At 45.7% G+C, this 15,952-nt stretch overlaps 1 protein-coding gene across 1 annotated transcript in view; it reads left to right on the forward strand.

Moving 5' to 3' along the window:
* BMP6 (bone morphogenetic protein 6) overlaps positions 1-15,952 on the forward strand; it is a 105,755-nt gene that overhangs the window by 82,812 nt on the left and 6,991 nt on the right. Inside the window, exons 3-4 of the mRNA XM_077353157.1 lie at positions 7,049-7,197; positions 8,542-8,739. Of these exons, the coding sequence (XP_077209272.1) occupies positions 7,049-7,197; positions 8,542-8,739 (347 nt within the window). The remainder of the gene's footprint in view (positions 1-7,048; positions 7,198-8,541; positions 8,740-15,952) is intronic.

Below are 15,952 nucleotides of genomic sequence, written 5' to 3' on the forward strand. Positions count from 1 at the left end.
GGTGTCCATAAATACTCTGGCATCTTCTGTTAAAAAATCATCTCCTTCCTGAGGTTACCACTCTGCAGAGTCTAGACTGTTATGTCAATGTGTCACTGAAGAATGGTAAACAAAATAAGTTCAGTATGAGGAAAGTTTTCATAAGGGAGGGAAAGGGATGGCTCAGTAAATGGCTGTTGATGCAGAATGGTCTGGTTAAGCCCCTTAGCAAGAGTGTTGCTTGAAGACAGGCCAAAAAGGGGCCCTTCGAACCATAATGAAAAACAGAGGACCCCCATCTGAAAATTACTAGGTAGAGAGAAAACGTTGTTTACCCTTTCTGCATTTTTAGGACTACTTCTCTGCCTTGTTGGAAATGTACATATATATAAAACTGAAGGGCTGGGTAAGAAAGGGGTAGGAAACTAGACAACTTTTTAAAATGTATATTTAAAATATTGCTTTTTATAGACGTGATGTTTTGCTGTGGCAATGCTCCACAGGATGATGCGTGCCCAGGGAAGAGAGGGGAAATTATTTTCATTTGGCAGTTTCATGAACTATAAGTAGCAAAAAGCATCAGCCACTTTATTAATTACATAAACGTCTATAAGCCAGTCAGAGCTGAGATAATTAAAAAAAAATCCTTTGGGCTTCTTGCCCAAGGCTTTGACAGTGGTTTTTAGTTAAAGAAATGTTTAGATTACATAGGAAATGCTGTAATCACTTGCAAAATATTCATCCTACGAAAGCTCTAAATTTGTGGTCGGGATGCGCCGGTTAAGAATAGTAGCTAGATATTTATAATGTGGCCGATGAACACTCTTCTTTGAAAAACTGGAGCCAGTTTCGTTTCCATTGACATCCTGTGGGCTAGAATAACGTGATGCAGAAATTCCGTAAAGAAATAAATAAATCACTACAGTGCAAGCAGTTAAGGGGTGTTTGCTTAGGTTAGAGTGGTACCACTTTCTACATTCTGGATCATCTGTTTGCTTCCTGCGCGTTCCCTTGCAGGGGCTGACTAAAGAGTAAAAATAGTGCTTGTGTGTATATGGACGCCAAGCCAGACTGCTGGTCCAGTATCCCTGCGTTTTCTTTTCGGATGGAGGCCACTGTCCGAGATCTTTAGGAAGGAGCCTTCCTCTAGCCGGGAATCTTTTTTGAGAATTCAGACGTTTGCAGTGCAATCTATCCCTGCAGAATTACTTCAGTTGAGCAAACTGAAACCAAGACTCGGGTTTCCTAAGATAGGAATAAGCAAATCTTTTGGGCCCAATTGCTTAAGTAGAAGCAGTGTCCATCTGTGAAGAATAGATATGTCAACAGAAAAAAACTGCGGCTGATATTGGGGGTGAGATGAGAGTTGCAAGGAATTGTCTGTAGTGTAGGATATTGCTGAGGGGGCCAGAGGGCAGGAGGGGGCCTGGGCTAACCCTGTGCTTGGCCAGCTAGTAGGCCTGGTTTGGGGCACACACTGGCTGGCTTGCCCAGTGATGGGGCAGGAGAAAGTGAGGAACCCGTGACTGATGGACAGTGCTCTAAGAATTCCCACATCTCTAGGGTAGATACTGGGGATTATTTTGGACGTGGGGTCATGTATAAGTTTGGATGCAACCCCCCCAAACAGATATTTTCCTTATGCAATGGTGAACAAGTCAGTTTTAAGCTGCCCAGCTGATTGGTGGCTTGGGCCAGGAGGGGGTTTGAAGAGAAGAAACAGCCATGGAAAGGGTCCTTGCCTCACCTCAGCCCCCTAAAGAAGGGAAGGACAGTCTGCCTAACCAACTCCAAGCAGGAGGTACCCAGTGAAACCCGGCAGCCAAATTGAGGCCAGACAGGCGAGGCCTGCCCCTCATTGTGGTGAGGCCTTGTTGGTGTGCCCCAATCTTTGCTGTGGTGAAGCAGGCTGGCATGTCTTGTCTTTCCCCATGACAAGGCAGGGCCAGCCCCTTCTGTCCTTTGCATGGATGAGGCTGAGCCAGCAGGGCCTGCCCCTTGCGTGGGCATGGCTAAGCCAGCAAGTCACTGTAGCATTCACTGTAGTAAGGCCAGGCTGGGGTGGGCATGTCCATCCCTCAGCTGTGCTAGGCCAGGTGAGTGTGGGCCAGGTGGATATATCCAGAGGCGGTTTATCCTAGAAGTATGTGTAGCCTGTGCTACGGTCCATGGTCCTCAGGGCCCTTCAGTGCTCTATGGTTAGGGGGCCTTCATACTGTGATTGTTAGTGGGTCTTCATACTTACGCAGCTTGTGGGCCACAAGAACAAAAAAAGCTGTTGGTTCCAAAGTTCCACAATGTTTTGTAAGGGTGCTCTACTGTTACAGCACAAGGAACAGTGCCAGTTGTGCTCTGCTAATGTCTTTGAATCCTTAAAGTGGCTCTGGTGCTACGAACCTTGTGCATCCTCAAACTGAGACTGGATATGCCCTTGTTGCAACAGGTCCTCCTTTCTGCTTTTCCCCAGCCACCCACCCCTGGTTATGAGATGCCTAGGCCAGCAAACAGGTGTTGTCTGGGCTGACTTTTGGGAGGGGGCACTCAGACCAAACTGCCTTCCCAGGGTGCCATGGGCCGGCCTGAATATATGTGAGCCGAAAGGTTTTGGTGTGTTCTTCAGTCTCAGAAGAACCATGAGGAGCACACACCATCCTCCAGAGTGGACCATTGCACTCTAGGCATAAGAAAAAGGATTTCTAAAATGCATGAAAAGGAAAACAAGGCTCATGACCGCCTAGCTAAGAAACAAATAGATATTATTTCCCCTTTGTCATCCATTACAGAGCACCCTGGTTGCGTCTGGAGCCCCCGTCCTGTGTCAGAAATCACACAATCACATACGAGGGGCAGGTTGTCCTCAATTCCTGTCTGTATGGTACCTGATTAAAAGTGGGACCATTGTGCAAAAAGAGAAGGGACCCCGGCAGCCCCCCAGGCACACACATTTTCCCACCATGCAACAGTCAGCATGAGAAAAAAAGAAAGAACCCCCCAAAGAGCTGGAACCACTGGATTATCCTTCAATCAATTTTGACTCCCCTGTTTCTTTGGTGCTCAGGGTGGTGCTCCTGTGAAGTACACTAGGCTGGAATTATAATTGCCCCAAAGTCATGGCTTTAGTGGCTACTGTGGCAGAAACAAAGGTGGGACTGGAAGGCACTTATACCCTCAGACATGCTCAGTGCAAGCAAACTCTCCTTTAGAAGAAGAAGAGTTGGTTCTTATATGCCACTTTTTCTCTACCCGAAGGAGTCTTAAACTGGCTTACAGTTGCCTTACCTTTCTTCTCCCCACAACAGACACCCGGTGAGGTGGGTGAGGCTGAGAGAGCCCTGATATTCCTGCTCAGTCAGAACAGCTTTATCAGTGCTGTGGCGAGCCCAAGGTCACCCAGCTGGCTGCATGTGGGGGAGCGCAGAATCGAACCTGGCTCACCAGATTAGAAGTCCGCACTCCTAACCACTACACCAAACTGGCTCTTTAGGGAAGGGATCTGAGCCATTTCCTTGGCTAGAGCCCTAAAGTGTTCTGAGACGGCTTCTGTGCTGCTGGGGAAGAGCCTTAGATGTGAGATTGCGCAAGGACCACAAGGAAGACGCCTCATGTTTCCAGTGCTCTCTCGCTCAGCATGTGGCCCTGACTTCTTTGCTTTCGAGAAGGTGATGAAGAAAGGCTACATGAGGTCATTGCGAGGAGTGGAAATCAGGCATGTAAAACACAGAGTGCTGCCAACTCTTTTATAAAACAGCTGCATAATTTAGAGTCCGTGGATGCCAGTTGATTCTCGAGCTGTGGGCATTACGGCGTAAACAAACAGGTGCGAGTCCCTGGGGGACCGTGCTTGCTGTTTTCAGACCCGCTTAGAGAATGTGGATTTGGCTCCGAATGGAAAACGGTCCACTTGCCAGCCCTTCTGTAAGGGCTGCTTTTATGGCTTAAATGGTGTCATTTAGAATTTAGCATGTCAGTCCCAAGAAAGGAAAGGGTATTTGAAGTGCACTTGGCTGATTTCATACCATGAAGGGATTTTTTTTGGGGGGTGGCTGGGGAGTGCAATTTTCCGATGCTTGCCAGACTGGGACTGGCAATCAGTGAGAGACTGAGGGGGTGGGGCAGGGACATAGGGGGCACCATTGGTGACATGTGAAGTTACTTGAGAGCCAGCATGGTGCAGTGGTTAAAGAGCAGAGAACTCTAATCTGGAGAACCAGGTTTGATTCCCTGTGCTTCCACATGCAGCCTGTGGGGGATCTTGGGCTAGTCACAGAGCTGTTCTTGCAAAGCAGTTCCTTTGAAACTCTCTCAGCCCCACCTACCTCACAGGGGGGGTCTGTTATGGGGAGAGAAAGGGAATGGTGATTTTAAGCTGCTTTAGGACTTCTGTGGGTAGTGAAAAGTGGGGTTTAAAAAAGCAGCTCATGTGAGGAAAAAAGACATTACATCATGCCTCCCTTGAAATTGTTTCCAGTGATTCCTAGAGAGGACTGGCATCACTTCCAGGTTTCTCCCCAGAAAACCTTCCCATTTCCCATTCCTCCAGCTGGGTGACCTTGGGTTAGTCACAGTTCTCTTAGAGCTGTTCTTGCAGAGCAGTACCCTTAGAGCTCTGTCAACCCCATCTACCTCACAGGGTGTCTGCTGTGGAGAGAGGAAGGGATGGTGATTGTAAACCACTTGTGGACTCCTTCAGGAAGAGAAAAGTGGGGTAGGTGCAACAAAATCAGCTCTCCTCCTCCTCATTCTATGGCATATGTAGATTCAGCCCAAAATACATTATTCAGAATTAAGCAAATGTTAACATTTTAATGAGAATTCTGAGCTGTACTATTTCAGATGTGGATGTAGGGATCATATTTTTAATGCTCCCTTTTTAAGAACATGAAGTCAACCAACACATCATAGAGGGGGAAAGTGGCTCTCCTTCTCTCCAGTATAGTGTTTTACAAATTCAAAGAGGGGGGTAGTTTTAACATGAAGGAGTGTTCAAAATACACCCTTTCACCTGCAGTCCAAAGTGGAAGTTGATTACCTTGTTTTGTACAATATGTAGGTCAAATCTGAATCCAGGACAAGTGCTCATATATCTTGCATGTATCTTGCATGGGCCCTTTTACTAATCAGAGTTACTGCTGAGGTCACTAACAAATGGGGAATCCCAACAAAGGATCTTTATGACCTCAGTCACTGAATCAGTCCACATATGAAAGATGAGGTTCCAAATGAAAGGGAACATCTGATGTGGAAAATAATGGATGCTGATTCAGACGGGGAATTATTATCTTTGGGTCACCAACACATTGCTCCAGATAAGCAAAATGTTATGTGAATGAACGTAGTGAGAGTGACTTTGGATAAAGGGCAATTATGAAACTGTGTCTTCCCATGGGAAAAAAAAATCCCCCTCTGGTTGTATTCCAATTCATAGGCTTCATTGTGCTTGTCTCCACTATCCTTCTTAAATAAACATTGTTGTCAATTTGCAAGAGTGGGTTATTAATGCGGGCACTAGTTTAAGTCAGCAACTCTTTAGGTTAACTACGCACAGCACAGGAAGATGTGTAAAGTGCGACAAATTAGCTTTGAGAGGAGATTGGATAAGAGGAACTAGTTTTGTGTGTGTTTTGATTTCTTGCCTGCCGTTCAGGCCCTCAGTACTCATCAATTTCCTCCTTGCAACATACACTGGGATATGCGCAGAAGGAACCTTCGCTTAAGAGGGGTTTGGAATACAGAGATTATGGGCAGAAAAAGGATTAAACACCGTCTCATACTCCCTGCCTGGCTGCTTTTCCCTATGAAAAACAGCCCTTTCTTTTAGAGTTTAAAATTGGAAAAGTGTGGATCCCCAAAATAAAGGTAGAACTCAGGCAGCATAATTGAGATTCCCAGAACACTGGTAGACCCGTGCGTTCATTTGTGCTGGTATCAAAAAGGTTGTCCATCCTCGTTACCATAAACTAATTTTCAAAATTCAGGGTTCAGTCATTGCCTTATTATTCTTGTTGTCTCATTTGTGCTTATTTTGGGTCCCCCAACCCTGGTTTAAATGCAAATAGAAATGACACCATGCCATACAAGCATGCCCTCATAACTTTGAACACAACGATATTATAGTGACTGGAGTGATATTTGCTATGGAACACATCTTCTGGCATGGCCCTTGGGATGGAAATGGGTACGGATGTGACATTTGTAGCCCCACCTCAGGGAGCACGCCAGAAATGGCTGGGGTAACTGTGGGGTGTTGGGGCAGGCAGCCTGCTGAGGCAGCATGGGCCATTGTGGGAGGAGGCTGGGCCACACCCACCCACTGCCCTACCCTGCAACTGCCCAAGCCATCCCAGGAAGCAGGTGTGTGGGCCAGTGTAGCAGCTGGTGCACCAGCACCACCCCACCCGGCCGGGGACATTGTGCAATGGTGCTGAGGCCAGGTGAGCCAGTGCCGTGTGAAAGTGAGGGGAGGGGGGAGGGAGTGGGGAGTCTAGGTGGTGGGGAGGACTCTAGCAGCCAGTGCACAGGCCATGACGCCAGCACAGGCCCAGGCACTGCCCTCCTGGAGAAGAGGTAAGGAGGGAGGGTGGAGGATTCTTTGTATGCATGCTTGCGTGTATGTGTACGTCCGGGGGGGAGGGACCAGGGAGTAGGTCACGGAAGGAAAAAGGAATGCGAGGGAATGGGGAAGTATGGAGGGAAGGGTTTTGCGTGTGTGTTTGTGAAAGAGGGGGTGGAGGGGGGTGGATTAAAGAGCTCCAGAGTAGGTATGTGTCCCACATACCTGTGGGAGCCTGGGTGTCACTACTATTTTTTTTTTAAGTTCCCCTCCTACTTTTACTGAAGCCATGAATGCAAACGGGCAATTAGGATGAGAATAATAGTGCACAGTCAGGTTGGTAAGTGCACCGTTTGGAGCTTTTTAGCTAGAAAATCCTTTTCACGGCAGACCTGCGCAGGGACAGTCCCAATGTGGGGCTGCACAGCAAGATGAACGATGAATAATAGTGCCGTATTCTCTGTGTTTCTAAGTTCCTTGTTTTTTAGGCTTTCCCCCTACTTTCCCTTGTTCTTCCAGGGATTCTGATCTGTTTTTGCTGGATACCAGAGCGGTCTGGGCCTCGGAAGAAGGCTGGCTGGAGTTTGACATCACTGCCACCAGTAACATGTGGGTGATAAACCCCCAACATAACCTGGGCCTCCAGATGAGTGTCGTGACCAGGGATGGTGGGTATCAGGAGAGCATACTGGAGACATCTCGCCAAGTGACATGCTCATTAACTGGAAGCTATCGTTATAGCATCAGATGTGATGTGATGATCTAACTAGGGGGGTGCATTTGGCTGAATCTCAGCTGAAACAATACCCCCACAAATACCTTACCAGTATTTTGTGATTATTTGTAAAGCTGAATAAAGATAAAAAGAATCTGGCCAGCTACCAATATGGCTGATTCCAAATAAAACAGGGTTTTGGGGGGGGGGGGGCGGGGGGTAGTTTGATTATGCCAAATATACCCAGTTCTGGAGGGAGAAATTATTTATTTATTCAAATGTAAAAACAGCCCTCCCCGCTAGGGCAGACTCAGGGTGGTCACCAGCATATAATCAACAAAATGTTAAAATCACAGTTGAAAACAATTCTAGTTCATTCTAAGAATTCTGCCCATGGGTGTAAAGTCGGAACCCAGGGTAGGGGTGCGACACAGGAAGGAGGCCAATTCGGTTTTGATATTTTACCCTCCTCGACCATAAACCAAGCCCACCATTGGCCATTTGGGGAAGAGGATGGATCGACATGACTGTATATGGTCATACCACCCGATAAATGCTTAACAAAGAAAAGTGATGTAAAAAATTAACTCTCAGCCATTGAGGAAACCCTTCCTGGGCCATCATGAAACCCTGGTTGAGAAAGCCTGATTCTAGCTTGGTGCTCTTTGCTGTGCATGGCAGTGAACAGTTTGTTTGCTTGTTTGTGTGTGTTTGTTTGTTTCTTTATATACCACCCTCCCCTGAGGCTCAGGGCGGTTTACATATACACACAGGAAACATGACACGGATCTCAGCTTTTCATAGTATCAATAACATTAACTATAACATTAAACAGAGGTAACAGAATATAATGCTGCAAACAGGTCCAGGGCAGAACCCATGGGTCGATCTCTGGCAGGGAGGGAGCATTTTTGCAAGGCACCAGAGTTAGAGCCAGCTTCCTGTTATAAGTATTTGAATCTTATTTGTCATTATCCATTTAGTTTGCTCAGGTTCACCTGTTCTCTATCCCAATATATGTATTTTAAACTTGTTATGCCATATTTATATTTTAATCTTCTTAGTTATGTGCCTGCTTAATCTTATCTGTTTTATTTGCCAGTAAAAAGGCTCTGGCTGTGAATATCACATATTAATGACAAGGGAAAAGGAATGGGGGGCAGGAAGGACCAGGCAAGGGAATGCTGTTTGCGGGAAAGAGGCTGTATCAATAGAGTTTTTCAGAAACATGGTGCTCTTTATATAACTCATGGCTTTTCTTCTCTCTCTCTCTCTCTCTTGCGTGTTTAATGTATAGGCCTCAGTATAAACCCTAGAGAAGCAGGCCTAATAGGGCGAGATGGCTCTTATGACAAACAGCCTTTCATGGTGGCTTTTTTCAAAGTGAGCGAGGTCCATGTGAGAACGGCACGGTCGGCCTCCAGCACGCACCGGCAGCAGAGTCGGAACCGTTCCACGCAGCCCCAGGATGTTTCCAGAGTATCCACCAGCACAGGTAGCTTCTTAAATACCTTCCCGGTCATATGGAAATAAAATATTGTTTGGGAGATTAGCGATTGCCATTTTTCCAGCCCAGCCTTCTCCAGCCTTTTGACCATGGAGGAACCCCTGGAATATATTGGGCGGGGAAGTAAGATATGGGAGACAGCCAATCAATGTACTGTTTCCATTCTGGAGAAAGACACTAGGCTTGTAGAGCAACAGGGAAAGTGGGCTCCAGGGACGTTTAATGAGGTCAGTGGCCACCCGAGCTTCTGGCAAAGTCCACCTAACCCCAGGAGAGCAGAATCCTGTAACCCCAGCCCCCCCCCCCGAACCCTGGCTGGGAATCCCTGCTCTAGCCCTTTGCATTCATGAATTGCTTGTACATATTTTTTTTAATTCAGCAACTGGTTTGAACATTTTTGCCAATAAAATTGGAGAGGTTTTTTTTTTAAAGTGAGATGGACTTAGTAAGGGAATCTTGACTTACATGGGACATTTATTTATCAAATTGTTATTTATTGATTGAAACATTTATAGCCCAACTTTCCCTATGGGATCCTGCTGGGGTATATAGCTGATCATGGCATATTTTACCATATTCTACCCTGAGAGTGATCTCTGAGATGCTGGGGGGGGGGGGGAAGGGGGGGGTTGGATTTCTAACTGTTTATTACCTGAGTGGTAGGTGAGGCTGAGAGCTGACAGGACTGCACTGTGAGAACAGATCTATGACGACTGTGACTAGCCCAAATTCACCCAGCTGGCTGCATGTGGAGGAGTAGGGAATCAAATCCGGCTTACCAGATTAGAAGCTGCTGGCCTTCCCCACTACACCAAACTGGCTCTGCAGTGGCAGGAAGAGTGTATTTCAGCTGTGTTTTTGAAAGAGCATCTAAAACTGCATGCTATTTTGAGTGGCATCTCATTTGCAGATTTTCTCTTAATTTAGGAGTAATTACATCTCTGTTGAGGGTCAAACTAAAGTCAGTAGCATTCATTTCGTTGCCTCTGTTGATCTAGTCCAGGGGTGGCCAAATGATGACTCTCCAGATGTTAATGGACTACAATTACCATGAGTCCCTGCCAGCTGGCAGGGGCTCATGGTAATTGTAGCCTATGAACATCTGGAAAGCCAGCATTTGACCACTCCTGGACTAGTCCTATCTACGTGGCTTATTGATTCTTTCACTTACGGCAGCATTTATTTAATGGTTATGAAACGAATGCTTTTAATCAGTTGTTTGTTTGGGAATATATGGAGTTCTGGATTTGGAGGAAAAAACAGGCATTTGCCTGTGAAATAACTCATCCTGCAAATGCAGAAGTCCTTGTTCGTAGACCAGGAACAGATGCTAACACAATCCAGCAGAAATACATGCCAGAAGGAGAGTGTCAGTTTATCATAAGGCACAAGCACTGGTCAGCAAATGGAAAATGTTTGCTTCATTCCCATCAATATTTCAGAGCGTTTTCCAGCCAGCTGCAATGCAACACTAAGTAACATTAAGTTCCAAGCACCAAGCCACGTAACTCAACAAGCGCCATCGTGATTTCTGGGATCAGACTGATAAACCTCACTATAACGGGAAGGGGGAAGCAGATTTTTAAAAAATATGTCTAAAGGTATTGCAATAATAAACACAATTCCTCAGGACAGAGAGGCAACCCAGCATATGTGAGAAGGGTCAAAGTTGAAACTCAACCCTGACAAGACAGAGGTGCTCTGGGCCAGCAGAAAGGCAGATGGGGGAATTTAAGATCTCCCTTGTCTTGGATGGGGTTACACTCCCCTTGAAAACCAGTTGACACAGTGGTCCCCTCAGAAAACCAGGCAGTTGTTGTGCTCTAGCCATAGTGATCTGTGCCTCCATTTAGACTTGACTACTGCATTTTGCTCTACTTGGGGCTGCCCTTGAAGAGTGTTCGGGTGCTGCAATCATTGTACAACATTAAAGCTAGACTACTGGTCAAGGTCAGTTACATGTGACCCTAATCCTACAGCAATCATCCTGGCTTCTGATCTGCTCAGTTCAGGGAGTTCTTGATTTTTCATGCAAACAGAAAGGAACAATTTGGGGGACTGGGGTGGGAACTCCCAGGGACTCGAGCTAGGAGTCGGAGCAAGAGAACATGCACACCACTACACTTTGGCTGCGGAGATATCCCTGAATGTTTTATAGAGAGGGCTACTTATTCAGGATCAAGAAGCAAAGTGGTGACATATATTACCAATCACTGTCTAAACAGAATTGTGCTTTTATTCTTCCGCTCACACAAAAGGGGGAAAGGAGATTTTAATTTGGCATAGCTACCAAAAGCCTCACGTGTCAAGTTCGTAACTGCTCTCTTTGTGCTTGGGGAGTGCCGTCAAATCGCATCTCAGTGAGAATGTCCCATCATGAACAGACTTGCGCAGGGCTTGCACACTCAGGTGCCACGGCTTCCTTGACCGAGTCCGTCCATCTCCCATGGGGTCTTCCTCTTTTCCTGCTATTTCATATACTCCACAGTTCATGGCCTGCTTTGCTAAAGCAGCTGCCTCTTGGTAATGACCCTGATCCAGCTACACGTCTCAAGCAGCGTAGAATCCCATTATAATGCATCATCTGCTGGACAGTCAGTTTGCTTATTCAGTCTTTACAGGGATAGGTTCAGAGCTACAGTATGCAATCCTATCCCTCTCCTCTAGCTATGATACAGTAAGGCAGAGGTAGTCAAACTGCGGCCCTCTAGATGTCCATGGACTACAATTCCCATGATCCCCTGCCAGCAAATGCGGAATTGTAGTCCATGGACATCTGGAGGGCTGCAGTTTGACTACCCCTGCAGTAAGCACTTAAGTAATGTGTGCCTGAGTCCAGGATTTTATTATAGAACTGTAACTTGGCTGACATCTTGTGTTGGTGATGTCTAAGGCAATACAGATGCCTTGCCTCTCCCCGCCATCACTACAAACAAATTTTTTACTGCAGTGAAATAATGGCTCAAAGGCCTGGACAGAGCTGATGCATTGAGTCCAGAACTGCCTTTTTATAGTCATTTTTTTCCTGATTACAACCACGCTTCAGATGATGAAAAAAATCAAAAAGACAGGAAACAACCTAATGAGCAATTTCAATGTTTTAAGGTCTTTTCTTTTAGCACAAAGCTTAACTTGGCAACTTCAAACCACAGGTTTAAGCTTAATAGTTGGCAAAGAGGCCTCGGGCCATAGCGGACGTTGAAATTTTGTTTAAGGAGAGGGGTAAAAGAGAAGCGAACCCATGCAGCTTGCATGGTGATGTTTTTAACCGTGGATTAAAGCTGCGGTGAATCAGTTCATGGAGTGCCAGTGTGGTCAGCCACCTATTTAAAGACATTGAGTGGGACGAGGGGTGGAAAACCTTGCTGGTATCCTTGGTCCTTTCCAGCATTCTTGAGTTGGCAAGCAGGCCATTTTATGTCCGGTTATCTTGCCGAAAGGAAAGAAGGAAGACAAAAGAGGACGAGTATCAATGCAAGTGCCTCTGAGGGCAAGGCCAGCTACTGCGGAGAATAATGAAGGAAAGAACAGGAATTTTTGAGGATAAGAGGGTTGTATTTTCATGCAGAACGTTTGGGGTATTCTAGCTGAATGGCCTTTTCTACAGCCTTCATGCACTGTGAGCTTTGCTTGGTACAATGTAGTAGAGGTTCTCTAGACTGCGGGAATTCAGACAGGAACAGTTGAGATATATACAGGTGAAATTTATATTCATGGTTAAATATATGAGACTACATAGGCTGTTTTCCTTCGTAAGGAAGGCCTAGGACAGCTAACTACTAGGGTCAATGAAATAAGCAAGAAATTTGGCCTCTTCTTAAACACTAAATACAAAAATACTGCAAAAAACCAGACATGTCACAATAACAATTGATGGAGATCAAATGCGTTCAAGAATTCATTTTGCTTGGATCACATATTGATGAGTCTGGTGACTGCAGTATGGAAATAAAACATCTAATTGTTCTGCGTCACTCAGCAATGACAAGCTTGAACTAAACATGGGAAAGCAAGGACTTAAGCCTGCCTACCAAATGTAGATTAGTTTGATCTGTTACATTTCCAATAACCACTTAGGGCTGTGAAAGGTAGACGATGGAAAAATTGGACAAGAGGAGCATTGTTTTGTTTGAACTCTGGTGTTGGAGAAGGCTTCCGACTGTTCCATGGACAGCCAAAGTTACAAACAAGGAAAAACTACTGCGCATAAAGTCTGATATATCACTGGTAGGCAAAAATCATGAAACTACGGCTCACTTGCTTTGGCCATATAATGCGATCAAACTCATTGGAGAAATCGATTATGCTAGGGTTGGTCAGTGGGAAAAGGAAACCAGGCTGACAAAGGACACAGTGGTTGGACATGATCAGAATGGACACCAGCCAGAATATTGCATGGCTGAGGGAGGCAGTATGGGATCGGGAATCCTGGCGACAGCTGTGACATGGCACTGCCTAGAGTCAGATATGACTGACTGGCTGACAACAACACAATGGGCTGTTTTAAGAAGGTGACCAGTTTATTGGTGTATCTAATAGGGAAGTGTGACCTCCCATCTGCAGAAATGATTGGCTCCCTAGATCATGGAAACTCAGTTGCTGTTCTTTACCTGGTGTTCTGACGGGTAAACTGGAGGGCTGCAGATTAGATTTTTGAATTGTTAGGTGGATAGGGAACTGGTGAAAGAACCAGTTGTCACAGGGAGCCACAAGGCTCAGTACGGAGTCTGGTACTTTTCATTTTTTATCAGTGGTTTGGATATAGGAGTGGAGGCACTCTTCACTGAATTGCCAGGCGACAACAAATTGAAAGGACAGGCCATAAGAGTTCAATGAAATCTGACTATGTTGGAAAAGAACAAGAATGGCAGAGTGCTATATCTGGGTTATAAAAATGGGATGCATGCCTACTGGATGGGTGATACACTTCTGGGTAGCAGTACAACCCCCCCCCCCCCAAGTATCTGCTCATGTGCAGACAACTCTCTTACCTTTTTCCTTACAGATCTGATGGTGGGTGAAGCCAAGAGCCACTCTGGGCTTGGTTGCCTCCTCAGCACAAAGCTCCTTCAAGCCTGGCAACAGCGAATGCCAGGGGCACCACGAGGTCCAGCCCCAGTGAATGCTGGGAGCTCCCCTGGGCCTGAAATGGCACCTGGACACTGCCACTGCTAGGGCCAGGTGGGGTCTGGAGCTGTGCTGGCCTCAGCAATGAGATCCCCCCTGCAGGTCTCGCTGGTCCCCCACTGATCTTTATTGAGATCTGTCTCCCAATTTAAATATTGTGCATGAGGGGAAATGCTTTCCCAGAGACCCCTTTCAAAATAGTTTTGATGGACTATGCCTATTAATTTCCTTGTGGAACCTGGAGAAACACTTAACAGAGACCCAGGGGCAAGGGGAGTTTATCTCAGTGAACACCATACATCTGCATAACCACAGATAAGGGTCAGAGAAGTTTCAGAGGACACAGGAGAAAAATCATTGGACGCAATCTTATTGGAATCTAACCCAGGGGTAGGCAACATGCCTGGCTCAGGTGCACCAAATCTACTTGTGAAGATGTTGCTGGGCCAGCAAATAAAAGACTCAGGGACAGAGGAGGGCTGTGGCCGGTCAGACACACTGGGAGCAAGCCAAAGCCCCGTGACATTCCCAGCACCTCAGGAGCTTACCCTGGTTGCTTGGGCAGAAAACTAGCCCTGTGTGCCAAACAAAATGGCTTGGTGTGTTGTTCCTTGGAGGCATGCCAGGGATGCCTTCCCCTGTTCTGGCTCATTTAAGCCATCAAAATGCCAGTTTACACTTCAGATGAAATCTGTCTCAGGTTTCAGTTTAGGGAGGTGTTGACTGCACAGCTTTCTAGCTGTAGAAGCACTATAACTTCTGGCAGTATCCATATTATTTAGAGTACAGGTACAGAGAGAGAGAGAGAGATCTACACTTGAACCATTCATTATCAGTGAGACTTAAATAAAAATAACTCCAGGACATCTCACACACCAATTGGCAGGTTGCAAACTTGCATTTTGTCTCTTTCCTCATCGAATAATACACTCTAGCTCAAGAACATAAGTGGTTCTGCAGTTTTATTGACATAAAAATAAATTACAGATCTATATTCATTAATCTGTACTAGGCAGATTTAAAATTTAATCAAAAGCTGAATTTCTTACTAATTATCTGGCTTTTAATTCTCATTCTGTTACAACTAATATGAAACGGATTCAGCAGATTTTTAAAAATTCTGCATGAAGGATTTCTGGATTTTCCATCTATAAACTGATCTGCACCATGTGAATTCGCCTGTATCTCTGTTGTTAGTTTAAACTAAAATGGTGAGGGGTTTGGAGACCAAGTAGTGTGAGGAAAGGTTGAGGGAGCTTGGTATGTTCAGCCTGAAGAGAAGGTGACTAAGTGGTGATATGATGGTCGTCTTCAAGTACTTGAAGGGCTCTCATATTAGAAGATGGAGCAGAGTTGTTTTCTGTTGCCCCAGAGTGTCGGACTAGAACCAATGGGATGAAATTAATTCACAAGAATTTTCAGCTAAACATCTGGAAGAAATGCCTGACAGTTAAAACGGTTCCTCAGTGGAACAGGCTTCCGTGGGAGGTAGTGGGTTCTCCTTCTTTGGAAGTTTTTAAACAGAGGCTGGATAGCTACCTTACAGAATGCTGATTCTGTGAACTTAGGCAGATTGTAAGTGGGTGGGCAGAAGGGGCTGTGTCTAAGCTTGGCTCTTGTGGCCTTTTCTTGCATGCCCAGGAAAATGCTGACCGCCACTTTGGGGTCAGAAGGCAAATTTCCTCCAGACTAGAGATTCTGGGTTTTCTTTTTTTGGGGGGGGGAATCATCTGGACATACAATTGGGGCCACTGTGGGTAGACAGGTAGTTGTGAATTTCCTACATTCTGCAGGTTGGACTAGATGACCCTGGAGGTCCCCTCCACCTCTGTGATTCTATGAAACACGCACACACCAACAATCCTTTCTATCTGGTCAAATATAGTGGTCTCGTTCAAAGGAGAAAGCTTATCTAGAAAACTCTTCCCATTACTGGTAGGTGGGAGTACATATTTACACAAGCTAGATACCAGCATTTTCTGGTGCAACTTCATTATTTTTTTAATATTAGGAAACCTATATGAAGGTCTAGAAAAAACCATCTTTCACCCTTAGAAAGCTAAGCCCCTAACAG

This window comes from Paroedura picta, chromosome 9 (assembly GCF_049243985.1).
Source record: "Paroedura picta isolate Pp20150507F chromosome 9, Ppicta_v3.0, whole genome shotgun sequence".
In the NCBI taxonomy this organism is placed as follows: Eukaryota; Metazoa; Chordata; class Lepidosauria; order Squamata; family Gekkonidae; genus Paroedura; species Paroedura picta.